Source organism: Sturnira hondurensis, unplaced genomic scaffold (assembly GCF_014824575.4).
Source record: "Sturnira hondurensis isolate 20B ecotype Veracruz unplaced genomic scaffold, ASM1482457v3 Scaffold0008860, whole genome shotgun sequence".
Lineage (NCBI taxonomy): Eukaryota > Metazoa > Chordata > Mammalia > Chiroptera > Phyllostomidae > Sturnira > Sturnira hondurensis.
Genome location: NW_028081491.1, coordinates 1,694,859 through 1,722,013, shown reverse-complemented (window position 1 = coordinate 1,722,013; position 27,155 = coordinate 1,694,859). Strand labels below are relative to the sequence as shown.

At 44.4% G+C, this 27,155-nt stretch overlaps 1 protein-coding gene across 6 annotated transcripts in view; it reads right to left on the bottom strand.

Moving 5' to 3' along the window:
- Positions 1-27,155, bottom strand: part of PTCH1 (patched 1) — a 68,951-nt gene that overhangs the window by 19,731 nt on the left and 22,065 nt on the right. For all 6 annotated transcript variants that reach the window (XM_037056207.1, XM_037056206.1, XM_037056211.1 and 3 more), the window contains 13 exons: positions 19,904-20,093; positions 17,082-17,151; positions 16,895-16,986; positions 15,319-15,517; positions 14,913-15,034; positions 13,975-14,122; positions 13,014-13,145; positions 12,404-12,559; positions 11,633-11,731; positions 10,963-11,088; positions 5,079-5,197; positions 4,059-4,461; positions 3,352-3,661 (listed from right to left, as the gene is read on the bottom strand). In XM_037056207.1, coding sequence (XP_036912102.1) covers positions 3,352-3,661; positions 4,059-4,461; positions 5,079-5,197; positions 10,963-11,088; positions 11,633-11,731; positions 12,404-12,559; positions 13,014-13,145; positions 13,975-14,122; positions 14,913-15,034; positions 15,319-15,517; positions 16,895-16,986; positions 17,082-17,151; positions 19,904-20,093 — 2,166 coding nt within the window. The remainder of the gene's footprint in view (positions 1-3,351; positions 3,662-4,058; positions 4,462-5,078; positions 5,198-10,962; positions 11,089-11,632; positions 11,732-12,403; positions 12,560-13,013; positions 13,146-13,974; positions 14,123-14,912; positions 15,035-15,318; positions 15,518-16,894; positions 16,987-17,081; positions 17,152-19,903; positions 20,094-27,155) is intronic.

The window sequence follows — 27,155 nt, the reverse complement described above, 5'->3', positions numbered from 1 at the left end:
CGCGGCGACAGTGAGACCACCGCGTCGGCGGGCTCCCAGCGCTCACAGAGGCTGGTTTTCATAGCAAGGCAGGCACACAACAAGCTGTATTAAACAGATGTCATTTTATTACCTAAAGCCCTTTTTTTCTGTTTTTGAAAAAAATAAACAGGGGAAGAAAATCAACCCCACCCTCCTAAAAACAGAGGCCTGATCTGTTTTCCTCACAATAGAATTTTCATCACTTCAAGGCTTGTATGGTCCTTTTAACCCTTTCCTTCCTGACCTGTTAATCCTAAGGAGCAGCTCGTGTTCAGTGAGACCTGGACTGTTTAGGCGTTTCACGTGGATTACCTCAAGTTTAATTCCTGCAACTGCCTTGTGAGGTGGCTGTGCGGTTCCACCTCACAGATGAGGAACCCAAGCCTTGGAAAGGTGAAACTACATGAGAAAGACAACCAGCGGGCACGTGCTGGAGCTAAGCTCTGGACCCAGGCAGCCTGACTCCACAGCTGGCTTGAGCCACCGATGCTCTAAATTACTCTGAACACAGTCCAGTGCCCAGGACGGATTTGCTGAAAATGCATGGAAGATTAGTAGAGTTAACACAGGCACCAACAAGGTCTGGGGGCACACAGGGGGCACCCCAAGTCTGAGTATAGTTTCAAGGTAGTTGTGTGCTAAGAATTTTGGCACACCATAGAGTGAAACTAAGGAAGAAAGATCCGGTGTGAAGCGGCCCACCCTGCTGGCAATACGGCTCCACTCATCATCTGTGCTGGTGGCCCCCACGTGGCATTTACTCTCCTTGGAATGAGAAACAGTCACTGACTTAATGGAAACGTTAAGTCCTTATAATTAGTATATTATTTTCTGACTAATCACCAAAAGCCCAAGGAACAGTGGGCTGGCCTCAGTGCACACCCCGCCCGTGACTCTGGGCACGAAACACGGGCAAGGATTTGCTCCTACTGCCCCTTGGTTAACATTTTATATTCTAACATATGCGTACTGCAGAAAACACTGTGACATTTTACTTATTTTAGAGTAAAACATGGAAAGTTTTAGATAAAACTTCTCTCATTCTTAATATTTTATGCTAATTATTTCCTGGTGAAAAGCTCTGAGCTAATTGTCCCAACTGCCAATGGGACTTTGATATGGGACCCTACAAGGAAAATATTAACGTAAATTTTATTTACATAATCCAGTGTGAAATGTAAACAAACACCGTTTGTATGTATGATGCACAAAGTGGTTTTATCCCCAACTTTACCTTTTTGCATGTGTCTTTAAAGATGACACATGGAACAACTTCCGTATTGCCATTTTGTGTTTTTATGAATTCAACCCCCACAACTATTAAAATATTGATCAAGACCAGGGGGATAACACGGTTTTCAATGACAATTCCATTGACAACCCACAAGGGATCCAGCACTGAACAACCACACAAACTGTTTTGGAGGAGAGATGATTCAAGGACAGCTGCTTCCTGTAGGATATGGTTCAAAGACCAAATCAACCGCTGGATGGGCCTGAAGTACCTCTAGGCTGCTAAGGGTCCTAGTATCTGTATCCAGTGCCTCTGCTGGACCGACCTCCTGACAGTCAGATGCAGTTGGTTCTAAGGCTGGCTGGGACCCTGACTTAGGAGCATTAAATGGATCTCACTTGGTCTAGGTGGGTACGGCTCACTTAGCAATCAAAACATGATTCAAATGCACTTTTAGAAAGGATTCTGAAGTCCAACTGCTTTAGGTCTTTAAAGGTATGAAGGCACAGATACAATTTACAATACACCATAAAAGGGTTAGCCCTCTGCACTGCCTGGAGACAATACCACTCGGCCCCCTTCCCAAATCCACCTCACACGCCATACTGAGCAACCGCAGGAATGGCTGGAGACACTGAAATCAATTCTACAGCAACCCTTCTGTGCTCAAATCCTGGTGGTGCGCTGCAGACCTCTTTGTCATTTGTGGCAAGTTATTTGCATGTCTTTGGCCAATGGAAGGAAAAAAATGAAAAGCAGAGAATCTCTCAAGTGTCTGATCCTCTTTTGACTCATTATCCCCAAAACACTGCTTCCCAATAAGACTAGAAACAAAATTCAAATTAATTGTATGAACATGTTAAAAATATTTGTATCATGTAGTTTTCTTTGCTTTCCTAAAAAAAGGGGGTCAAATCTGACATCTATGTAATGAACAAAATTCTAGGAACACAAGTCAATGCCAAAAACTGTACGGAACAATTTTCGATCAAAGTTGTCTACCATTTCATGCAGGGAAACTGACTGCTTAATCTTTGCATGCAAATATATTGACTTAAGACCAAAAACAAGGCACTTAAATTTGTGTTTAAACAAGTCTAATTAAGTGGGAAATTAAGACAATCATTTGGATAACTTAAGCCAAAAAAATGTTGGGGGCCATAATTATTTGGGTATTTCGGTAACAGCATTTTTGCTTGAATGGTGTGGATAATTATCTTGATTCCCCACTTCACTTTCCATGTGTCAACACAGAATAAAATTCTTGGAATCACTGAATACATTCATATTCGGTGCACACTTAGGAGCCAATTTAGGTCTTCTTTTTTTCCCTCCAGCTGACTACTATTCCCTAGAGATGTTTCCAAAAGCAAGGTAAGAAGCTATAAAAGGCATTTTCTTTACATTTTAATTGAATTTATTGAGGTCACAGTGGTTCACAAAACCATGCAGGTTTCAAGTCTACAACTCAATAAACATCTGCACACTCAGTCATACACCCATCGCCCCAAGCAAAGTCTCTCTTCGTCCCTGTTCTCTCCCACCTTCCCCATTTTTATGAAATACTGTGAGATGTGATTAAGAATTTTTACCTGCACTTCATAGCATTTTATGCCAAATCAAAAGACGGTCAAAATATGGAATGTTAAATTGTATTCACCCATGATGCAAAACCTACTGGCGTAGTAGCAGCTCTAATTTGGCAGTGAGTCTGCCTAGAAATCCATCAACCCTTTATTTTCACTTGGTCACCCAAACTAGCAATCATCCCCCCAAAAAGAGCTCTAGAAGTACCCAGCTCCACAGTTTATAATGTACTCTCCCATCTCCTAATGTGCACTCATAAATTCTCACAGAAGCTCCCGAGTCAACCAGAGAACTGTTTGCAGTGTTTTACAGGTAAAAGCCAGTTTTGGGAGGCTGCCCCAGAGACAGTCTACGTTAGAACTTTAAGCAACACTTAGAAGTCAATGAAATGTGTCAGGGTTACATTATAATCTAACACTTCAAGGAAGGGAATAAAAGGAAACCGTGGGACCTGGACACTCCACAGACCAAGCACTCAGAGAGGACGACGCCCTCCAGCGGCACCTTACCTCGGAGCCAGTCTCGGAAGTAGTGCAGCCACATCTTGGGAAGCTGTTTATTTTCTTCCAACATGACATACTTCACATTACTGAAACTCTTGTGAAGGTCGTAGAGTAAGTGCTGGATATTTGGGTAGTCTGCTTTCTGCGTGACTATATACATGTTGTAGAAAGAAAAGTATTTGAATTGTGCCGCAATAAAGTCATATTCTCTGGTTTCCCGAGGCACAATGTCTGTGAGGTCCAGTCCGTCGCGCACTCGGGTGGTCCCGTAGAGGCTGACACCCAGCAAGCCCAGAAAAAGAAAGATCACCACAACCTGCAACAGAGTTCACAGCCACAGTGTCAGCCCCGAGGGATGTTGCTGACTCCCCCTGAACAAAGACGCTGTCTGAGTTATGCCTCCCTTTGGCCATCGCGCTGGCCCTGGCATGCACATGTCATTCTCCCAGGGGGAAACACATAAAATCATAATCATCATATTTTTAAACAATCCCTTAAAAAATTAAATGTTTAAAATATAAGGAGTTGACCTACTTTCACAGAAACACTTACTACCTAGACAGTCACCCCTGTAGAAGACAAGCGCATTGAAATGGCTCCACGCCGTCTCTGGACTAGCGCCTTAGGAGGGCTGAACCGCCTCACGCCCAGCGAATTCCCAGGGAACCGGTTACCTCCTCAAGACAGGAAGAGTCTTCTGTTCAATAGATTACCTTGGCTTTTGGTTTCAAGAGGAAAGGCGCATAGTGTTTCTCAGCAAAAGATGAGAGTGTCCACTTGGTGCAAGGGGGCTCCAGGCAGTGGAGGCCGGAGTCAGAGAACTGGGACAGCAAGTCCCTTGTGGAGCTTGTGCTCTCGGGGCTTTGGCAGCTGAGGGCGTCCTGTGTCACGGTGACGGGCTGCACAGAGATCTCGGAGAGTGGCTCGGCGGTTGTGTAGTACACATGTGTGTGTGGGTCGTACTCTGTGCGGAGCTGCACCGTGGACTGCATGGTGATCTGCGTCTCGTGGGCAAAGCTGTGGCTGCTGTAGGGGGGCGGGGGGCTGGAGCGGGTGCCATCATGAGTCTCTGTGTAGGCCTGAGGTTCAACCTGAATCACTCTGCTGACACAGGGGCTGAAAAGGGGGAAAATGTGTTGCAAAGTTCACTGCAACAGGGAAATGGTGCTTGCATTTCTGCCAGTGACTGACAGTATCCATGTCACACAGCTCTGATGAAGCAGAGAAACAGCATACTGCTTAACTCCACAAACATCGCCTGATTTCTCTATCTGGACACAGACACAAGCAAATCAAAGGAGGCCAAATGGATGGCTGATCCCGACTTTGCCTCACAAAATCAGGTTCTATGCTGATGAACCCTTCAAGGCATAATCCCTTTAGAAAACACCTAAAGGCTCTATTTTTTCCAGAGGGGTGGTTTTCAACCTTCGCTCTGCCCTGCTCCACAGAGATCCAACGCACTCCTAACAATGAGCAATACTGGCTCAGGAGAGAAGTAACTAATCATGAGCACCACAACCTTGAGGCTATGCGAAGGTTTGGTCTTCGGGCACCCCGGTGACTCTGCTATCCCCCAAGGAAGGGTCCTCTGTCCATTATTCCCGCTGCCTCCACTGCACTAGCACAGGCCCTGTGAGCTGTGCTTCCTTCCAAGTCCACAGACTAGAGGGTTCTCTAAATGTCACCACTCTGTACCCAAGAAATAAGGCTGCTGCAGCCAGAAGATATACCTTGTAAAACAGCAGAAAATATCCAATCTCCTGTCCTCACGTCGATACAAATCCATGCTGAGAATTGCGGGGAAAATGAGCAGAACCATAGCAAAATTGAAGACCACCACTACAGCCGCCTGGGGGCAGAAAAAAAGATGTAGAGGTCACCAGTACGTCTCCTCCCAGGCAGAGAACTGCTTTGAAAATAAAAGTGTTTTAAACATCTTTCTCTCACTTTCCTATTCAAGTGTTTAAGCCTGAAATAGACGTTAAAAGTCTCTTATCACTTTGCTTTTCCTTCACCACTAAAAGATCATCTGAGTAGACCAGGCCCCATCATCCTGGTCCTTTCCATGGATAATAATTCCATGAACCTGTAAGGTAAAATGCAGGAATGAAACCAGCATCTTGCTAGCAACCGAACTAGACCAAATCTGCAAAGGCAGAACAGGGAAGATATTTAACATGTTTTAATTAAAAATGAAAAGGAACATTTCCCTTTCACAATATTTCTAAGACTTCATGCAGCCCTGATTTTACACTTAGAAAGTTTATATATAGGATGGATCGAGTATATCAAAATGTCACCTTTAAAAAAATGAAATAAAATTTCAAACACGTCCCCTGAGATTTTTAATAGGCACATTCCAAATAGCCCCTGGAGCAGCCTGTGGGGCACGTGAGTGCAGTAACCCAAAAGGTCAAGGAGAGTTAAGCAGAAAGAAATTCCTGTGTGTGATTATAGTATGCAGAATAAATAAGTACAGATTCAAAAGTCACTCCATAACCTAGAATAAACACGGGGCCGATTCTGTAGTGCTTTGGCAAATCTCCTGCTGACCCAGTAAAAACTACACAGTTGGGCTGTTAGCAGAAGCAAGTCAGCGGAGGACAGCTGAAAGGCTCCCCAGCTCAGAAAGGCGCGGCGAGAAACAGCACAACGAAGAAATGCAACGGCAATGCTAAGCAACCAAGAATCCATCAGAAATTTTCTTTTTTTGACAATTTAACCTCTTGGGAGGTTTTTCAAAGAACTGCTTAGTTCTAAAACCTTCTCGGACTGGGTACACATCTTGGGCCGCGAGAAGAAAACTGACACCCTACCAAAGATCGTAAGAACTTTGCAAAGGACTTTGAATGGTAATTGTGAATTTTTGCTCAAAGTAAAATTGCCAACCCAAGTTCTAGAGATGCCTTTCAATAACTAGTTCCCCATCAAGTGTACAAAATCAAAAAATAACCAGAAGGCTCCTACTGAAAATGACCTGACCCTTATCTTCTTACCCCGATGTGAGGATTCCTCATCAATTCAAAATATATGAACATACACAAGGTAAAGACCCGCAGGATAGGCTTATATTAATAAGCAAATTACTATTTTGACTAAAAGAATCACCTAACAGGTTAAGTACTTTAAGAAGAAAAGCCAGGGTACTATGCTGGGTACTGGAGACCCAAAGATAAGTAAGACAAAATCTTGCTTTTAGGGACTTACATAGCCAGTCCTATAAACAAATTACAATTCAGTCTAATTAATGTAATTAAAGCACGTTCAGGGTTCCACTGCAGCTCAGAAAAGGGAGGGAGCACACGCAGGTAGGGGTGCATGTGAGGTAGGATGGGTAGCCCAGGAGGATTTTTCAGGGAGATGGGGAAGGCAAAAGAGGACCATGGCAAGACCCGGAGGCAGAGATGTGCCATGTGGAGGGAATCCGAAAAGTGAGGTCTATGGACACACCTGGCACAGGCTACTGAGGACTGGTAGGTTTAAAACTATTAGGGGAAGCGAAAGGGGGACAGGAGAAGCCATGGCAGATTAGGCAGCTGTACATGATGCATTAGATTCCTGCAGCAACCAGGAGGCAGACATTCACATTGCTTCTCATGCTATTATCTAATAAAGACCTGATGAAGCAGAGGAAGGTCACCTGCCTGAGGCTACCCAGTAAATCGGGTTCAAATGTGGGCTTGATGCCTGTGCGCTCAGCCCAACAGAGAACTTGGAGTTCTTGTCAGATCTGGTCACCTATGCAGGGGAAGGGGACCTGGGTTGGAGGGGACCGCTGACCAATCAGACAATAGGATGCTGGGAAGCATGGGGGGGGAACCCTTTCAGATTTTTTCAGTCATTTTTGGAATTCAGGAATACAACGTAGACAAGAAACTCTGGGCATCTCAGTTTGAACAGAGGAGAGGGCAGAGACTGTGAAGACCAACCATGCAGGCACACACACAGGGCCCAGGTGTGCGGCGCAGCCACGATGACACCAAGGCATTCCACAGAGCCCAGGAATGAATGGGATACCAGCCTCATACACCGACGAAATGGGACGAGCATTCTGCTCCGTCTCTTGGTGGACATGGAGTAACAGAGAAGAAACCCAAAGCAGCATCCCATCTCAACTCACTCTCAAATGTTATTTTCTCACTGTCTGAAGACAAATAACAACTTCAATACCCCTTTAAGTATACCAAAACAGTAAAAATAAACAGCAAGGACTTCTTAGCAAAGAAAAAAAGAAGTGCCCCCCTGGAGCAAAGGCAAGTTTAAGAAATTATAAGCAATTCTAAAAGGATGTCAGGGAAGATCATACACTGTCAATCAATTCTAATTGTGCTTAAAAGCAAAGTCTCTGCAAGCATCTATGGTGGCCCTGCTGAGACACTTGCAGAGAGCACAGAGACAAAGTGGCTCTGCCTAGAGAGGCCTTCATCCAAACCCTCTGACCATCTGGAACAACAGGCATTCTTTTCTGGGAGTTTCACTGAAGGGCACACACCATTCAGTTACCAGCAGAGCCCCAGTATAGGGCACTGGTCCCCAAAGGGTTACAGCTGGTGCCACTGCTTTCTGGTACAGACATAGCATTCGGACATATGGATGAAGATCGACAAGAAGGTGTGAGATGGCTTCCTTGGGGTAAAAAGTTCTATGTGTTTTGCAAAGGCCACAAAATTAGAAAAGTTCCATAGGGAAAATTTCTAAGTTAACATAGGTTTATTATTGGACAGAACCACTTTGGTTTTCTCCCCCTTTTGATGCTTAATCTGTAGCACCCCCAAAATACAAATACAGATGAATGCCCAGTCACAACTCAACACCAGCCACAAAAGGAAAGAAAACCTACACGATGGTTCATTTCAAATGTCAATACATTTAAAAGGGAGCCAGCATTACACTTTTTGATGATCACGGCAAAACTCATGGTGCAGTCTCTCTCTTCTTCTTTTTCTTACATTTTCTTCTTTTTAAAAATTGTTTGTTTGACAGAGAATGAGCTGGTGTCACGAGAAGCCATCTTTAATATATGAAGACTCCTGGAAACTGCTGATGTAATTTTCTAAAGTGATACTCCAAGTGCCTTGGGATAGAAATACAAAACCCACAGGGCTCCTTTTCCTTTTCCCTAAGTCACGCGCTTATCTCGGAAGAACTTAGCATACTGGGTTTTCTAAAAGACACTGGGAAAACTCAGGTAGCATTTCAGACCACCACATCATAGGAAACCATTAAAGGAGAATATGCCTTGATGGATCACCAGTGTGTACTGAGACCAGTGTGCACTAAGAGAAAATGAGAGAGAAGACAAGACGACAAGCAGGAGCACGAGGCAGAGCAGACAAAGAACAGCGAGGGAGAGGGCAAGCAGGAAGGAGAGGTGGAGAGAGGGCCCCACTACCCAAGATTCTAGAGCAACTTCTCAGTTCCAGAACCTGTTGCATTTGAAACAAGAATGGAACATCCAAGGGAGTTGCTCAGATGCACATCTGCACACAAAGGCATTCTAAAGCTTTAGCTGCACCAGTAACCCAGAGGGCATCTTTTAGTCGTCTGTACTTATCTTCCTTAATTACTAAGCAGTCGGGTGTACTTTCTTTTCCCTGAGCTTTGGTCCCAATTTCAGATTTAACTTTACCCACTTATTCACCTATTTCTATTGTTATATATAACAAAAACAAACCTTTTCCTGTTGGTTTATGTCATTTTTCTTTTGAGAGCTGGTGGTCACAATAACTGGTCCAACCAAACACTGAATATTAAACAAGTCCAGTGTTCCAAACACAGCAGGGCCTTTAAGTTGCTTTATCAGTAATTAGTGAAATGAAACTCAAATATGAGAACTACGCAAGAGCTAATCATGTTGACAAAAATATAAGCAGAAACCTAATTTATGATTCATCAATTTCTCTTCTTGTAAACTGAAATTCATCAATTTCACAATACTTAGCACCTCTGGTGACCACAGAGATGAGATAAGCAGGAATGAGCTGGATGTACTAACAGCTTAAAAAGTGACACCAGAAGCGGTTTCCTCTAAACACCTGACTGTCTTGTGAGTTACACATCACGTTGTAAGGGAAATGGAAATAAAGAAAGAAAAGGAAAGCTGTTGCTCCTTTCATCTTTTTTTTGAAAATAGTTGAAGGTTTAAAATTTAAATGTATCCCTGACGAGTGTGGCTAAGTTGGTTGGGCATCGTTCCACAAAGTGGAAAGGTCAAGGGTTTGATTCCTGGTCAGGGCACATGCCTAGGTAGTGGGTTCAGTCTCAGGTCAGGGTGTGTATCAGAGGCAACCAATTGATGTTTCCCCCCACCCCCCCTTTCTCCCTTCAGCTCTAAAATCTTAAAAAAAATTTAAATATACTTCACAAACTTTAATAATACCCTTGAGATAGCAAAACCCTGAACTGTTTCGGGCTTAGGAACACCTAAGTGGTCAAGCAGCAGTCTTTATCTGCTGTGCCATGCACATCAAGACACCTGGGAGTTCTCACAGATGCAGAGAATTGCCAGTACTTGAGGCTGAGCTCAGAGCCGACCAGTTGCAGCCCTGTCTATACAATAGTCCACACTCACAATTCACATAAGCTCGCCCTTTGTTAAAAAAAAAAAAAAAAAATCTCTTGCCCTGGCTTGTCTAGCTCAGTGGATTGAGCACAGGCCTGTGAACCAAAGGGATGCCGGTTCAATTCCCAGTCGGGGTACATGCCTGGGTTGCAGGCCAGGTTCCCAGTAGGGGGTGGGCAAAAGGCAATCACACACTGATGTTTCTCTCCTTTTTCTCCTCTCTCTAAAAATAAATAAATACATATCTCGATGGCCTCTAAGTGTGAGAGGGCTGCTTTGGAAGGACAGAGCAGAAAAATGTGGGAGCCAAACTGCTCTGCATAAAAACAGGAGAGAAATTTTGAGTTTTCTTCAGTAGCCTAAGAGGGGAGTCGGGGGCCAAAAGGAAAGAGAAAAGAAGACAGGACAGTTTGTGGAAGCTAACTACGGAAAGCAGGTAGCAGGGGCCCATCAACAAACCCTCCTGCAGGCAGACAATGGCAACACATTCTCACACAGTGGCATCTAATAGCCCAGTTTTAAGTTATCACCTAGCCTGGGCTACACTGCAACCTCCTCCTTATTGTCAACTTCCTACTTGTTATATAAGCTGCCTTGTGTTGGGCTGCTTTAGTAAAATCAGGAGAGAGGGCGGCATGCTTGGAGAGTAAGTGTGGCAACGTAGAGGGGCTTTTAGAAGTTGGGATGGCTGAGAAGTAGGCTGTATCACGGACGAATACAGAGGACTCCTGCCTGTCTACAACAGGGGCTTGCTGGTGTCCCACATGGAGTGGTCCTGGTACCATTTTAGTTTAACTATAAAAGAAAGGGACACTGCTAAGGTGTCAGGCCTTGAGATACCCTGGCTACAAGCATCTGGGCCATAGGACTTAAAAGGAAGGAAAGAACCCCAGAACTCTTTTTATAGGGACTGTCATATTCATTGCTGAAAAAAGTGTCTGCCCAGAACAAAGAGCCCCAGGCACCAGCATGCCACTTCACTCACGGCAACAGTACCGTTGGCACAGTGCTGGGGGCGCTCGGTGTCACAGATTCAATCACTGGAAACTCACCTGAAGGGAGAAGGCCCGCAGAGCAGGGATGGGGATCAACGCGGCCATAAAGAAGGCTGTGACGTTGCTGATGGACGTGAGGGCCACACTGGCTCCCGTGCGCTTGAGGCACTCCCCGGTCCTATCCTGAGGACGAGAAGCCACAGTGCTGACAGCTGCACAGGGCAGGGTTTCCTCCAAGCACAGATTGTGTGAATGAGCCAACCACACAACAAACTAAGACAGGTGGGACCTTATACACAACAAACTAAGACAGGTGGGACCTTATACACAACAAACTAAGACAGGTGGGCCCTTATAACGCTGACGTCAGGGAAGAAGAAAGGGGTATCCCCACCTCTGCCCCAACACGAGCACTGAACGCGTTTTCAGTACCATCGACACAGTCATGTGCTTTTCCAAAAAGCAAAGCTGCTAGACAACATGATTTAAAAGATGGCGAGGACAGAGTGACGCCCTCCCCCCAAAAACCCCCAGAGAAACAAGTGTGCCCTTCAAACACACTTGCTAAGAGTCCTCTAACTTTACTTATTTAGAGCCAGTAACATGTCATCTGACTTAAGACTCAATTATTTATTGGGGCAGATTATGAAAAATGAAAGGACAAATACTCAGGAACAGAGGGGGCATTGGCTGTCCTCAAAGCTTTATTCTTTTGTGTTTCTATTACCTCAAAAGGGATTCTTTTATTCTGTCCTGTTTCACTAAATGCATGTGCCAGAAGGAAAACATCATCCACACCAACACCAAGAGCAAGAAATGGCAAAACCTATAGTAAAAACAGAGAACAGTGAATTAGACATGTGAGCTTCAACTCTGCTCATTCTAGGAGTATTTACAACATTACCACCAGCACCCCCAGTACCTACCCAAAGAACAGCTTACATTACACTCATGGTAAAACATTTGGTTTTCTCTGATAGTTAAATCCCTAAAGTATAGCAGTTTTAGCTCACAGTAGATCTTACTTGTTTCTCTTTCTAAGCACGGTGTACAATGATTGTTTTTTAATAAATGAGAAGGAATATAACTCATCTGAAGCAGTGGTTCTCAGAGCACAATCCTTGGACCAGCATCACCAGGAACTGGTCAGAAATGCAAATTTCCCACTCCTATCCCTCCAAAAATTGAACCATAAACTCTGAAGTGGGGCCCAGCCATTGAGTTTTCACCAGCCCTCCATTGGGGCGCACTGAGGTTTGGGAACCACTGTTCTAACAACTGATCTAAATGCCACTGATAAGTGAAGCATGCCTCCATCAGCAAGCCCTCTCAGATCTTCTGGTGAGTGGGAGCGGTCCATTTAGAGACAGCACTCCCCTGAGAAACATAGCTCCTAGCAGGAAAAACTGGAAGAACCTTGAAGTGACATGGACACATAGGAGGTCAGAGCCTGGGGAGGGTCACTTGCCAACAAAGCGATGGACGGCTCCTTTAGTACCTGAGTTGTTGCAGCATTAAAGGAAATCCCGATCAATGAGCACAGGCCCAATCCTGCAGCCACTGACAGTGCAACCAACAGGACGCCAGCCAGCCCCACGGCACCCTGGGACTTGGAGCAGTCCCAGCGCAGCATGGTTAAACAGGCATAGGCAAGCTGCAAGCAGAACCATGGGGGGGGGGGGGGGGGGGATGNAAGCGGCAAGGGGCACCGGGGGGGGGGGGGGGGGGATGGAGGCAGGAGGGGGAAAGGGAGGGAGAGGGAGAGGAGGGAGGGGAGACATAAAACAAAAGCCAAACATTAGAATGTGTAAGGATTCTAATGTTTTCCCCCACCCATCACCCTAAATCAAAAGGTAAAACTTATGAAATACAACAACAACAAAAATTCACATTAAAGACATCACACGAGATGATACAAATCAGAGATGGGCAAACTATTTTACATGACCACCTCTCTAACTGTTATGAAGCCCATTTAAGCTCTCTCTTTCTTAAATGCACATGTGTTAACAGCAGTTAAAAAGCAGGAGCCATCATGGAAAGGTAAAAACCAAAAACCAAAGAAACCCAAACACCCATGGGTTTTGGGGGACTGAACTGATCATTACCATCAGTAAGTAGCCACTGGCCACTCGGATGACGCTGACATCAGAGAAAGACTTGAGGATGTCGTCCAGGGTGGTTGTGGTAAAGGAGAGCACCTTCTGAGTGGAATTCTGGGCAACACTTTGATGAACTACCTGCGGTCACAACACAACACTAAGTCCCAGATGCAATGAAAGCCTCAACAAGCTTCAACTGCACAGATGTCAGGGGCACGTCATCTCGACCCACCCTTACTTTTTTCCTCATTTATTACAGAGTTCTACATAATTCAGGTTTGAACTTGGACTAACATTAAATGACCCTGAGCCTGGGACAGTGAGGGTGACTACCAATCGAGTGAGAATGTGGGGCTATGGTGAGCGGCGTCGCTGAAGTTCACTCCCAGAGCTGTATTTGCTCAATACGGAGGACTGCCATTCCCCTCTCCATAACTCCACAACTGATTTTGTCCCATCAGTTCCCCCTAATCCAAAACAACTCATTCTTATGAGCACCCCTCCCCCGTTCATTTGCTGGCCACCTTTAAAAGGTCACATGCAGCTTGGTAGAGGTCACTGCTTGGGAAACAAAGGCCAGCTCCTGTCACATGACCTAACCAAGGGAACTGCAGCTGTGAACAGATTCTATGCCTTGCTAATGTTTTCCAGACACCTTTTCTTGCTAACCAAGTGCTTTTTTAAAACACCATCATGCCTAAACTCTGGAGCTCACAAATAGTTACTCAAAATGTTTCAGCACACCCTAATTAGCATTAGTGTCACCCAGATATTAAGATTTTCAGTATCAAGAAAAGGGAAAAAAGTTTTCCAAAGTTTTCATCCCACAAGTTCCCAGAATTAGTCTGTTTTGAAAATAAATTCTAATGAAAAAAAAAAGTTTTAAAATGTCATTCAAATGAAGTACTTAGGAACTGAGGGGCTTAACCCAGGTTCCAAGGTGCCTGTAGGAAGTCTGGTGATTTACCTCCACGTAGGTCCTCTGCCAAGCCTCCAGGATGGCTGCTGCTTTGTCCTCATTCCAGTTGATGTGTGAGACATACTCGTACCCCTTGAAGTGTTCATACATCTGCTTGGGAGTCATTAACTGAAACATGGTCTGCAAGGCGTGGGCACTGGGACGAGGTGGGGGAGAGGGCACAGGTCAGCACCCCCAGGAAGCAGCTCTCACTGCATGAACTCCCAAGCGAGGGCCCCGGCTCACTCACAGCCATTCTATCCTTCCACACGAGCACATGTTTCCATTAAAACTGGACCTGGATGGTTACTTTATTTAATAGATTGATGTACCATATTAAAGGTGTAACCTTACAAACCTTTTACAGATAGGCCCCAAAATTAAATTAATAGGCAATTTCCTTTCTCAGTTTCTACTCAATGAAATAGGAAGGGTAGAGGAGCAGATAGCTGATAGCTTGACCAGATACGCTGGGCTCACTCCTGCACGCTCACTTGTGCAGAAATCCCAGGCGGCAACTTTCCTGGGATACAAGTCTCAGATGGAGTGCCCGACACTCGATGGAATGGAGTGCACCGGAGCACAAAGGATACGCTTGAGTAGCTGTCATTTCGTGGTCTTCCTGTTTAACAGGCTACAATGGAGTTTAACTCCTACTCCTTGCAAACTTTGCTATGACCAATGTCTGTTGCCTGCTTTTACTTATATATATATATATAATGGGCAGATCTAAAATCTTATAGTCACTAATGGTAGTCTCAATGAAAGTGACAAAGATGTTACTGAAAAATTCTCCACAATTCAGGCTGGTCTGGTCTGCTCTCGTTTCCTAGCTAGGATAAGTGTTAAGTATTAATAGATATACACTTGCAGATGTCAGGAGGGAAGTGGTTTCACAGGACAGGACGAAAACGAGACGGCTTGAATTCCCCCATGTATTGGATTACCTGACGAGCTTCCCAGTGCTGTTCTTGACTGTTCCACCAACAATCAGCTCTTCTTGCCAGTGCATATACTTCCTGGATAACCCATGACACCCGCCATTCAAAACAAGGGCCATGTCAAGAGGCTAAAACAGAAAGACAGCCACATAATTGTGGGAATTAGCAGGCAGGTCACACGCCTTGGTAAGATCTCGCGCATTCGGGGCTTGTTTCAGAGAGAACATTTAAAACAAGGCTAATGAGAGGCATCTAGTAAATCTTACACATTTTGCTCTAGGAACAAATTTCGTTCCACAGACAAAGTTATTGAGAATGAAATCTTAAAAATGAAAACAGTAAAATGAAAAATGAGGGAAAGCATCGCTATCTTTTCCTTGCCCGTCCCGAGAAGACTCACTGATGTACGCACTTTGGTTGCATTTTTGTTTGGTGCAGTGGCAGGGCAGTCTGGGTCAGCTGGGTTGAGGCAGGGCCGGTCCATGTAACCATGACCAACTTCCGCCTTATTCAGCATTTCCTCCCAGCTCTCCACTTGATAGTTTATTTTCTTTAACTCTTCTAGGAATTCCAAAGGGTCAAAGTTTGTCCACTGCAAAGGAGGCTTACCTCTGGGAAAGAAATTAGGAAGCAAGACAATGAAAAGAGGCTTCCAGACCCTCAGTAAAATCATGACTGCACACAGCGCATGAACTACATACAACTGCACAAGGCTTTTCTGGTAATGCTGCCATCCTGGGGCCCCACCACAGACACAAATGCTCCTTTTGGGTCTATCTGTATGCAAACCCAAGTCAGGAAAATAATTCCTGAGTGAAGGTGGCAAGCAGAGAGCTAATAAATGAGTGAAGGCACAAAGGATCTTTCACTGCCAATATATTGTATTTTAATACCTAAAAACAAAGTTAGCCAGTGGTGCTTCTAAACAGAAGACTGAGATTCAAGATAAAAAGGGGGGGAGAAAGGGGAAATCACAATATCAAATTAGCACCTGCTGGCCTAATAACTGCTTTGTAAACGTCATCCATCAAAATATTTGATCTCCATTACCTGTAATAATCCCACACTTATGAGCTCCCTCTGACAGCCCGACAGTCAACCCCGTAACCCCACTGCTGCCTCTGCCATCACCGCCATCAAGGCCACTTCCCCCCACACTCACTTTTGAATTTGTGCTGTTGACAGACCAGAAAGGCTTTTGGCTGCCTGTTATGTGGTTCAAACCACACTGTAGCTGCTTAACCAGGCTGAAGTCATTATTCAGAATCTCCCAACCAGAAAACACAAAACCCCTTATTTCCCATCTAAAATTGCACACTGAAGGTCAGGGTATGGCCACTGCAAATTGCTTCTGCAGATACGTGAAAGCTAGGACAGGAACAATAACCCAAGCACTAACTCTTACATAATTAACTGAAAATGTCAACATTGATTAACAATTATTCTTCAAATGATGTGGTATATATAATATCCAACTGGTAAATGGAAACATCCACTCCCAGGGTCTTGAAAGCCAGCAGATTTCCCCCTTAAATGTCATTAATATGATCCAAAGAAAGGTTAGCCTTTTAATCCATGGGAGGATTTTGAATTTCAACTCAAAATATTTAGCTCTGACATGTACCCACTAATAAATTCCCTCCTTAAAGTTAAGCTTGAGCGCAGTCTGCAAAACTACAAACATTTTAAAGAGTTAAAAATCACACATACTCTGGATTCATTTGCATGTTATTTGCATATCAATAGGCTGGTAAAAGTGAATGAAATTTAATGATGCCTACAGAACTTTTTTTGAAAAGAGGAAAAATATTCTGCTGAAGTCCCCTTTCCCCCTCAACTATTCACACACACACAAAAAAACGCACAAAGAATTTCAATGTTTTTATTTCTTGTTCAAAACTGAAACGGAATAAATAATGATAAAGCAACATCAGAAACCTTCTAGAGCTTAGAAATCAGACATCAGAAATCAAGACGGTAGCACTTACAGCAGGTATGCGGTCCCAGACTGCAGCTTGGCCCCTTCCCAGAAGCAGTCCAAAGGTGTGATGATCAGACAAGGGTACAGGTACTCTATTATCTGTCAAAGTTAACAAGAGGAGACTGCGCATCAGGCTAGTGCACACCACTGGCGTGTTTCTGGGGGTTTTCTTTGTAAACAGAAGGAAAATCTACCTGGTCCATGTAACCTGTTTCTGTGATAAGTTCTCCAGATTTGTAACACAAATGTTCCAATTTCCACTGCCTAGTAAAGAGCAGAGACAAAAATTTCTCATTGTAATAAAGTAAGTAAATCAGTGCAAAATTACAAACACAGAATACATACAAAGAACCACATTTTCGATCACTGTTAAGTATGTCAAAAGGAGCAGAGCTTCTGCCAAGGAGAGACCCAAGAAGCTTGCTTTAATGAGTAGATAATACTCAACTGCAATTAACACGTGGGTGTTTATGTAAATGAATGCTACCAAAGTACTTGAGAAGTCTTGATTTTTCCAATGTTCTCCCAATAATCTTGTTTACACCATTAACCTGCTTTTCTACATACATTAAACAGCTTCAGGGCAAATAATTCAGAGTTGAATTATCACAAATTCCAAATAACTGGGGACTAAACCAGTGAGGCTTATAATATATTAATATATATCCAGGTGAGAAAATATTACTGACTTTTTTTTAACTGGCAGATAATGGCCTTATTAACAGATAGTGTTCAAAATGAACCTTACCACTCATAATCATGAGTCAGTGCTGTAAGTGACAATGCCAGGTAGGTCCATTTCCCACTTTATAGTCTTGCCTTCTTGCCTTACAGAAGTGATATTAAATATGCTGACCTACAGTTACTTTTTAGCTACCATATAAGCATTATTATGGAGTTCTGGTATGCCTATAAGAGGGCTATATAGGTCCATGCTTTTAGGGAGATAAGCCTAACTGAAAAAAAGAAAATGTGGAAATGGTAGGGGATGGAAATCCAAGAGAAGAAAAGTAGAAACAAAATCCCTCTAAACTGTTCTATTTTATTGACCACCCCCAGGGCATCCTAGACTGCCTTCCCCATGGAGCCTGCCTCCACAGGGGGAAGGACCTCACTCAAATGCCGCCTTCCCGCTAAGCTTCCTTTGACCAGCACTATTAACAAGGACCCCCCCCCCCCCTTCTCTTGAGGGCTGGCTGCTCAGATCTCCTGTGCGACACCTGGAGCGCCTGCTGGGTGGACTGCCTGGGTTTGACTTTGTACACGCTTATCTGTACTAGCATCTTTCTTTTCCCTAATTAAACCGCCAGCCACTGAGAGCAGAGCCCAAGTTACCAATCCATGCATCCACCTCTCTATCCCCACCCACCCATCTACATAAATATTTGTTTTAATTTCACACAGCGTCAACACAGACTAGCACAAGTAGGTTCACATTTAATATCACTTGACCAATGAACGCTTATTTATGCTCGGCTCGAGAAGGGCCTGGCTATGTTTAGAAAACACACTGGGCTTGGACACATGAGAAAGGGGATGAAACCTGGCTGTACTAGATGACACTGTATGAACTTGGACGCATGCTCTAATTGCTCTAATTTCCAATTTTCTTACCTAAAACCGAGACAGGTTGAACTAGGCGTTCTTTTAGAGTTAATGCATAAAAGTTCTCTGGTTCCATCAGCTTAAGAATGTTATTTCATTGTACAGAGGCCTTCACCTTCTCCTAAAGTGAATGACAAGCCCCTCCATCCCACAAGGCAGGTTCTGGATACAAAGGTGCCTAGCATGCTCACACTGGCCCCGGACACCCACTTCACTTCCTTCGTAAATGTTACAAAATTGCACCGGGCAGTCGCTTTCCCTCCAAAGCTCCCTGGTTGGGAGGGCTGTGCTGGTAAGAGCCGGGATGCACTCTCCACCCAAGTCTGCCCGACAAAGGTGCTAAAATACATCCCCCTACATTTTCCAAAACCCTTTCATGTACACATGTACCTGATCTTGTTCTGGGAACCGCCTGAGGATAATATAGCAAACGTGATCATAACTTAGTTTACAGATGAGGAAACAAGAATACGCTACAGATATGTGACATGTCCCAGGTCATGTTGGGCCCCAGAACCCTGTCTCCAGCTAGACAGTTCTTACAGCCACTCTAGTCAAGCCATGCAGAGTTGAGGTGACAGCAGAGACAAGTATAGATTTCCACTTTGTTCTCCCTGGCCACTAAACGTCTATGTTGCCACTTTCTCACCTCCTCAGTGAAAAATAAATCATACTTGCCAACCACTCAAGTCAAGAGAGTTGAAAGCCTGTGAGGACAGGATAGAGTTATATCAATGTCAACTCAGTGATCCCATGGAAATGGGGTTGAGTGACAGTCATCTCAACAGTTCAGGGAGAAGATCCAGTTAAATTCTCCAATCCAGGCAGGCGGTCAGTCACCAAACTCCAAGTGCCTGCCCTGACCTAAATGCTCTACAAGAATGGACAGAATGTGGACCTTGCCTCGGCATCTCACGGTTTAGACAGATAAGGAAAGGTGCCGTTAGTTCTGTTCCGGAACTCCTTCTGTGCTCTCACTATACCCACAACATTGTTAAGTTAGCTAGGAAGCCAAAGGGTAATATTTTGTAAAGCAATGCCTGTGTCCACCTTATTTCCATCTGCCTGTCAGCAGGAATTCACCATAGTGGTTCAATGTCCTCCTTGCTTTGTGACACAAACCAACAACCCTCAGTACCTTAAGTAGTGAAACATCTTCAGAATAGGCATACAGCTTACCCAGGGGCTGCCTGAAGGACCACATGCACTTGGGTACAGTGCCAAAATACTTACTGAAAATATATTATAAAGTCATGAATTTGACTGGTTACTGAACTCTAGAAACAAATCAAGATAAAAAAATCATTTCATTAAAAAACTATTTGAACTAACACCCTGTGTGTATTTCCAGGGCAATCTCATTTACTAAAATAAAGGGGCCTAAGCCAGCAGGCCCTTCCCACCACCTTACCTGTTATACATATATACGTGGACCCGGCTGGCCTGGAGTGCTGATTCCAGGTGTTGGCGGAGCGCTTCTGTGGTCAGGACATTAGCACCTTCTTCTTTTGGGGTCTGAATCATGAGTTGAGGATTAAACATAGCCTCTTCTCCAATCTTCTGGCGAGTATAATTTAATTCACGACTTACTCGTCCACCAACTGACAAACACGTACAGGTTTCAATCAGAACAGCAAAATCTCCAAATTGACATTTTACCTGCTACCTGACGGAGCAGCAGAGGACACATGACAAATAAACAGTCACAAAAATGTGTGGCTCGCCCTGGCTGGCATATCTCAGGGGACTGAACGTGGGTCTGCGAACCAAAAGGCTGCTGGTTCGATTCCCAGTCTAGGGCACACGCTTGGGTTGTAGGCCAGGTCCCCAGTAAGGGGGCATGTGAGAGGCAACCACTCATTGATGTTTCTCTCCCTCTCTTTTTCTCTCCCTTCCCTTCTCTAAAATTAAATAAATAAAATCTTTTAAACATGTGTGGCTGACATGTGAGGATTAACTCCCGTTATTGTTACTAGCAATGTTTAACTTTATCAATAATAGATATTAAAAAATACTCACTGAAACCATGAGGGACTGTCTTGTCTCACACAAACCTAATCTAATGCATGTGGCATATGCACCTACATGCCTGAGTGCCTTATGTACCTTCGAACCAAGGTGCTGCATGTGCAAAGGGGGGAGGGGCCTGGAAAACTTGAGACACCTTTTCCTTGCAAACCAGAGCAGATACTGCTGTTGCAATTTCTTTCACTTTTATAAACAATGTGCCCCCACAGCACATTTCAAGATAAATGACTTCAATTTACACTCTTCTCCTAAATAATCTGGCAAAGGTAACAAGGAAATGTTTCTCCTTGTAGAAAAAGAAACAAGGAAAGGTGACAAACCTGTATTCTGCAAAAAACTTGCCAGGAGAAGATGAATAATGGGACCCATGTCAGATGCACTAAGGGAAACCTCGCTGGACAGTAACCAAATGTATCAGCCATAGCTGTCCTGGGCAGGCCCTGGAACCTGGTTCTATCACCCTCACCTGGTCAGCACCCAGAAAACGCAGGTGCTAGGTTGAGCTGCCTGTGTTCTGGGAGCTCCCCGGGTAATTCTGAGCCTACTGATGAAGCCAGAACCTCTGCCAACACTAACCCCACACCCCAGTAGGCCAGCCAAGCCAGGCGTGCGAGGGGCCACCACCAGCAGGCACAGTGGCATTGCTGCAAACTACTTTCGTCTTCTTCCTCAGGTTCTAGATTGTATTTCCGGTATGGTTTTAAAACAAGCCAACCTCAAAATGCTACACCTGGCTAGGAGGTATGGCAGTGAGTTTCATTTCTCGGTGGGGCATATGTGTGGGGAAAAGAGTGGTGAGGTGAAGCTCTGATCCCAAGGAGCTGTGAGAAAAGGGGCTGGGAGCAGCAGCAGAGGATCCTAGAGGCCCCTCCACACACACACTCTGGGGCCCAGGAGTGAGTCTGAAAGTGCCTAAAGGCACTGATAGCGAACCTTTGCCTAGCCACAGGGCTTCGGCTCCATCATTCAGAAGGAGCCTTCAGTGATCACTGCAGCTGTCCCACAAGGAATCCTTTTCCTTGAGATTTAGTATTCAAGGGCATCATCATTTGGTTTGGGCAAGTAAGTAAGTACTGGGAACTGCGGGTTATTAATTCTCTTGGCATATTTTACAAACGAGAGGGTGGGCTAAAAAGCAAATAATGCCCTCATTAGGAAAACAAGCACAGATTCACAGATCCGCAAGATCATCTGAGCAGGTTCCCGCAGATGGCTCTCGAGTCGCCTCTGGACTCTGTGAGGTGAGGTTGAACAGAGGCAGAGTGTATCAGTCAAAAAGAGGGAGGGGGTGGGGAAGGGGAGATAGAAGAAAGGGAAATTATCAATTGATTACCCAAAGTACTAAGACTCCTCCAGCATAACTTTGACAAATGCCCTAGGGAATTAGGGAGGAGTGTACAATCAATTTGAAGTTCAAGAAAGACTGAAGGAAAACACAGGAAACAACTCTGCAATGCAGGACGAATTTACATAATGCCACAGGCCCTTCACAGGACGCTTCACTAAAGCATTGGCCTGGCCTGGACGGCCTGGGCCTGGATGGTTCCTCGGGCAGAAGTCACAATGCATTACTATGACCAATTAACTAGTGAGCTGAATTACCCTCAATCCCACCTTCTCAAAAGACAGAAAAGTAGTTTGAGGCTGAAAAGTCAATTATTAGCCCAGAGGTCACTGCTGAAAAGCTACAGTACACCAAGGAGCTCCAAATGGCCTTTCTGAAGAAAAGCTCAGCCTCTTCCCTTTTTTTTCTGGCTCTGTGACATCAACGCTCCACACCTATAAATCATTTATATTTGCACTGGCCCCCTCAAACATTGGCTAGCATAGGATTTCTTATTCTGCTTACAAAAGTTGCACTTCCTTTTACCTTTAATGAAGCTTAGAACTTTAGGTGACTGAAGACCTTGAGGTAAAAAACAAACAGAACAGGCCTACAGGCCCTTTGCGCAGACCTTAGCTGAGCCACAGCCTGAAACTACAACCAAGATGATGGCCACAGGAAGGAGTGCAAAGTGAGAAAAATCAGATGCAAAGTTATTGCAACTGAGAACTTGGACGACACTCTTCAAAACCAAATCTCAGCCCTGGCTGGTGTAGCTCAGTGGAGTGAGCGCGGGCCTTCGAACCAGAAGATCGCGGTTCGATTCCCAGTCAGGGCACATGCCTGGGTTGCAGGCCAGTTCCCAGCAGGGGATGCACTAGAGGCAACCATACATTGATATTTCTCTCCCTCTCTCCTTCCCTTCCCCTTTAAAGATAAATAAATAAAATCTTAAAAAAAAGACCAAATCTCATAACAGATCAATTACTTTATTACAGAGGTTTTCAGAAATGCTATTTCTGCAAGATATATCTTGATGCTATTTCTTACAAGATATAACATACCTCAGGGGCTCATAATGTCACCTTTTTAGATGTTTCAAGATATATATTTTAATAAATGCATGCATTTTAATAAAGATGTACATTTCCAGGTCTCTGGAATTGAAACTGTTTTTGCTCTTCCATCTCTTTGCTCATGATAAATATGAGTATTTTTGCTAATGTGACAACCAGTTTCAACCAAGATAAGACTACCACCTAGGTGGACTGAACAACAAGAGTTGAAAGACCCTGAATTCTAAAGCTTCCTCAACCACCTATGCCATCTCCCACTTTAAATTCCATTTATTTTTACATATTATGTAACCATATTTTACTTAACATTTCACCTTATATTTATATTATAATAATATAATAATTTACATTATATATTAACCAAACTGGAATTTTTTTTGCAAAACTAGTCAGTTATTTTTTAAAACGCTACTTAACATCCACTTTACTTGACACATGGTTGTAACACCATTCATTCACCTGTTGCACATTTGCAGTTACATGCTGTATGCTACGCCATGGGTGCTGTGGTGGGTGGGACCAGGGTGTTCTTCCCTCTAGATGCTTGCTGGCCAGCAAGGCAGACAGGCCACAGACTAGCAAAGCAATAAAAAGCTCATGGCATGACAGGTGCCGTGGAGGAAATGAAGATGGTGATGCCTTTTGAGTTACTGTGTGGTGGGGGGCAAGGGCAGGTCAGTTCCAATAAAGTAGCCAAGGAAGAACTTAAAAGGAAGTAACTTGGAAGAGGGGGGGAAGAGTGTTCTGGGCAGAGGAAGCAGCAACTGCAAGCCCTCAGGTTTGGCTTTTGCAGGGAAAGAAAGGAGGCGAGTGTACCTGGAGCTTTGGCAACACCATGATGATGTCATTCACTGGGTTGCAATGGCAGGTATGCTGAGCTCCTTCTCAGATGTACCTGTGTATCAACTACACGGCATTCATGTGCTGTCACATCAGTATTCACCCAAGGTGTTCTGGAACAAGCTACCAGAAATGGAAACCCCTCTGGACTGAGCAATTTTATGGACTCACCTGACCTGCTACCCTAGCTGGTGCTCCTATCCTAAATCACGCTGAGTGACAGCCAAAGCTGTTCCTTAACTTGCTGGCTTCTTTATCCTGTACCAGTGTGAAGGCTGGCTCTCAGAAAGCCCCACAGAGCCCATTTCAAGTGACTGAAATTACAGGTGTGATCTGGGGAAAATAATTTTCATCTCTTTCCATTTTCAACCATTTCCAATAATTTTCAACCATTTTCAAGGTTGAAGTTCTCCTCCATTATTTTTTAAGTAATTGAATGTTCATAAAATACTGCATAGTCATTTTTGACTACTGAGCAGACTGAACCATAAGATCTAGTACTTATGATACAGATGTAGGAACACTCACAGCTATGTACACAGTTATGATTATGATTACTGTGTAGTGGTTTTTACGTGTAATATTTATCTGCTTCTCATTTGGGGGTTTATCTCTATTTTTTTATTTTTCTGCAGTAAGCATGTATAATTAAAGATTTCTATGTGACAAGAGAAAAACAAATATGAAGGCTACTTGGTAGGAATCTGAATTAAAAATAAGCTCAATGCAAAAATAACACGCATCTCTATCATATTCTGAGTCCTCATATTCTTTTCCTTCTTTCAGAAAATAACAACCATCCTCTTTGAACAAGGCTAAGAAAAAAATTATCTCAGGATCCTGGGACACAAAATAACCTTTATATACGTGTGGTGCTTCCCACTTGCAAAGCTCGCTCACATTCATTATGGACTTATTTGAAAATATTTGCTCAGTGCCACTCCCTCATCTAATTGGGAAAAATAAGTGATGAGAACACGGATCAGAATACCAGGGGGTTCTGAGTGTAGCCCTGCCACCTTTGGCACTGAGATTTGACATGAGTCCATGATACAGTTAAGCTTCAACAATAATGTGAAATTTCCCAAATCCTTAACCAGTAGCTGAGCAAGGGTCCATTCATTTATTCATTTATCGCAGGGTATATATCAGCGTATTACAGAGAAGGCGTAGCTGCAGAGTTTGGGGGACCACAGAGTTGGCTACCCAGCTAACAAGAGGCAGAACCAATGTTTTAACCCTGAGTTCTTTGAGCCTTATGGCTTCTGAGCACCAGCTGAGGATACAGGTCTAAGAGCACCAAATCCACATCCCAGACTATAGCAGGCTCATAGCAAGAGCTCTTAGAATACATGAAAGTATTACAGAGGGCAAAGTTGCACTCAGATTTTTCACTGTCACTGAGGAGATAGTAGATCCCCATGGGTGGTAATGGACAGGCCCCATTTTCTTTCTGGTCCCAGAAGGGCACAGACGAGGATGCTCAGAGAACAAGGAGCCCTGAGCCTCTTTATTTGCAAATTCCAACCATCTTGTTCTCCAGTAGGTTAAAGAGCATCACTTTTGCAAAGCTGTTCTTGACCAACCTCTGCTGACGCTTTCCTCCCAAAACCAAACCATGAACGGTTTCCAGATTGAAGACAGTCCAGCTCAGGTGAACCACCATTCTCACGCTAGGGTCCACAGCTTGGGCCCGTGCCAGTCCAACCCATGGTGGACCAGAGATGCCCCCTTCATGGTGTTCTCGGCTACATCATTCCTTAGCACAGCCTTCTGCACAGAGCTCAACACTGCCTGTGGCATTCATGCAAAAAAGCTTTTTGCAAAAGCTTATTGTGATCCACAAAAAGATAATCTGGGCGACCAACCAAAGTGTTTTTCCCAATAAATTCCAAGTCTTTTCAGGGAGGCACTGTCTGCTGCCCACTTACCTCGGTGCACCAGGCTCATGGGGTTGGGGGGGGGTACACTTAATGTGTTGGGTGAATAAGTGAATAAATGGCCTCAATACAGAACCTTGGGAACAGGCAGTCATCTGAATAAGATATTAATTCTCCCTAAAGCCTCAAAAAGTCAATCAGTCAAAACAAATGACCCTTTCAGCCTGAAAAGTACCCACTCAGAGTCCAATTAGGAAAATGGGGTCTGTGTATATGCAAGTGTAGCATTTGCATTTGATTAATCCCATGAATTATCTGACAGATGTTAGAGACTTTTTTCCCCCTTTAGTTATTTTGGGTCCCTCTTTCCATGTTGCGATTAGTTATTGTGAAGGTGAAAAAAGTACAAATCTCTAAAAGGGTATAACTGCAAAATTATGAGCACCAGCTCATTTTCAACCTTGAAAAAAGGAAGATTCAGTAATTTGGGCAATTGGCTGAAACCTCCTAGGCTGTGGGTTTTAGTCACTCTTCCACCGTCTCTTATTCATGACGAGCCAACTGCTTCTTAAGCTTCTGGGCTGTTTTTTTTTCCTTGCGAGATTGTGCCCTTGGGTGCTGCCATGGGAAAATGCTAGACTCAGACAGCCCAAAAGGAACCTGCCTCCATGAAGGGAGTTGCAGGAGAACTGTTTTTGGAGCATGCGTCTGCCGCAAGCCCCCATGACAGCTGTTTGTGGTGCCATCTGTTACAGCCCAGGCTGCTTCCTCTGAATGGCCTTCCCTGAAGCCAATCGCTCGCCCTGTCGGACACGATCAGGTCACCCCAGCATTCTGCCCACACTGGACCTGCTGCCTGTGACAGTGTCCCTCATCTCCCAGTATTTCTTCCAGGGTCACCAGTTCCCAAGATGACACTGCATCTGTCAGGAGGCCCATTCCTCACTGGTGACTTGCTGTGCAAATGAGGGCTGTGGTGCCTGCACACCACCTCAGAGAGGCCCAATGAAGTCACAGCCTGCAGACCTGAGGATGTCCCTGGGTGCTGGAAGGACACAGGAAAGTAGAGCTCTGCCCTATCCCTAATTGCCTACCTGCCTAGCTGTGAACTGTCCCAGGTCCTACTATGATTTCACCTGAGTACTCAAATGCTACAAACAAGCAGATGCAAACCCACGCCTGTCTTTCTGCAGGAGCTGAGCATGCCCAGGAGGGTCAAACACACATGCTCACTCAGGGGGAATGCTGAACCAGGATGCAACACCCAGGGACTAAAGACTGCATGCTGTTCTCAAGTTCTAAGTTTTTAGTTAAGGCCTGCTAAAGTCTTCATTAGAAAAATAAACAGAAAACAAGCCAGTAACAACAAAATCCAAATGCTTGCAGGGCAATGGGCTCTCTAAAGAGCATTCAGGCTGTTGCATAACATTAACCCCAGTTCCCTCCTCCTAGCTTCTATGGGGCTGACATCACCTCTCTTCTGTGTTCTCAACAGTCTTCTTGCCATTGTCCCAT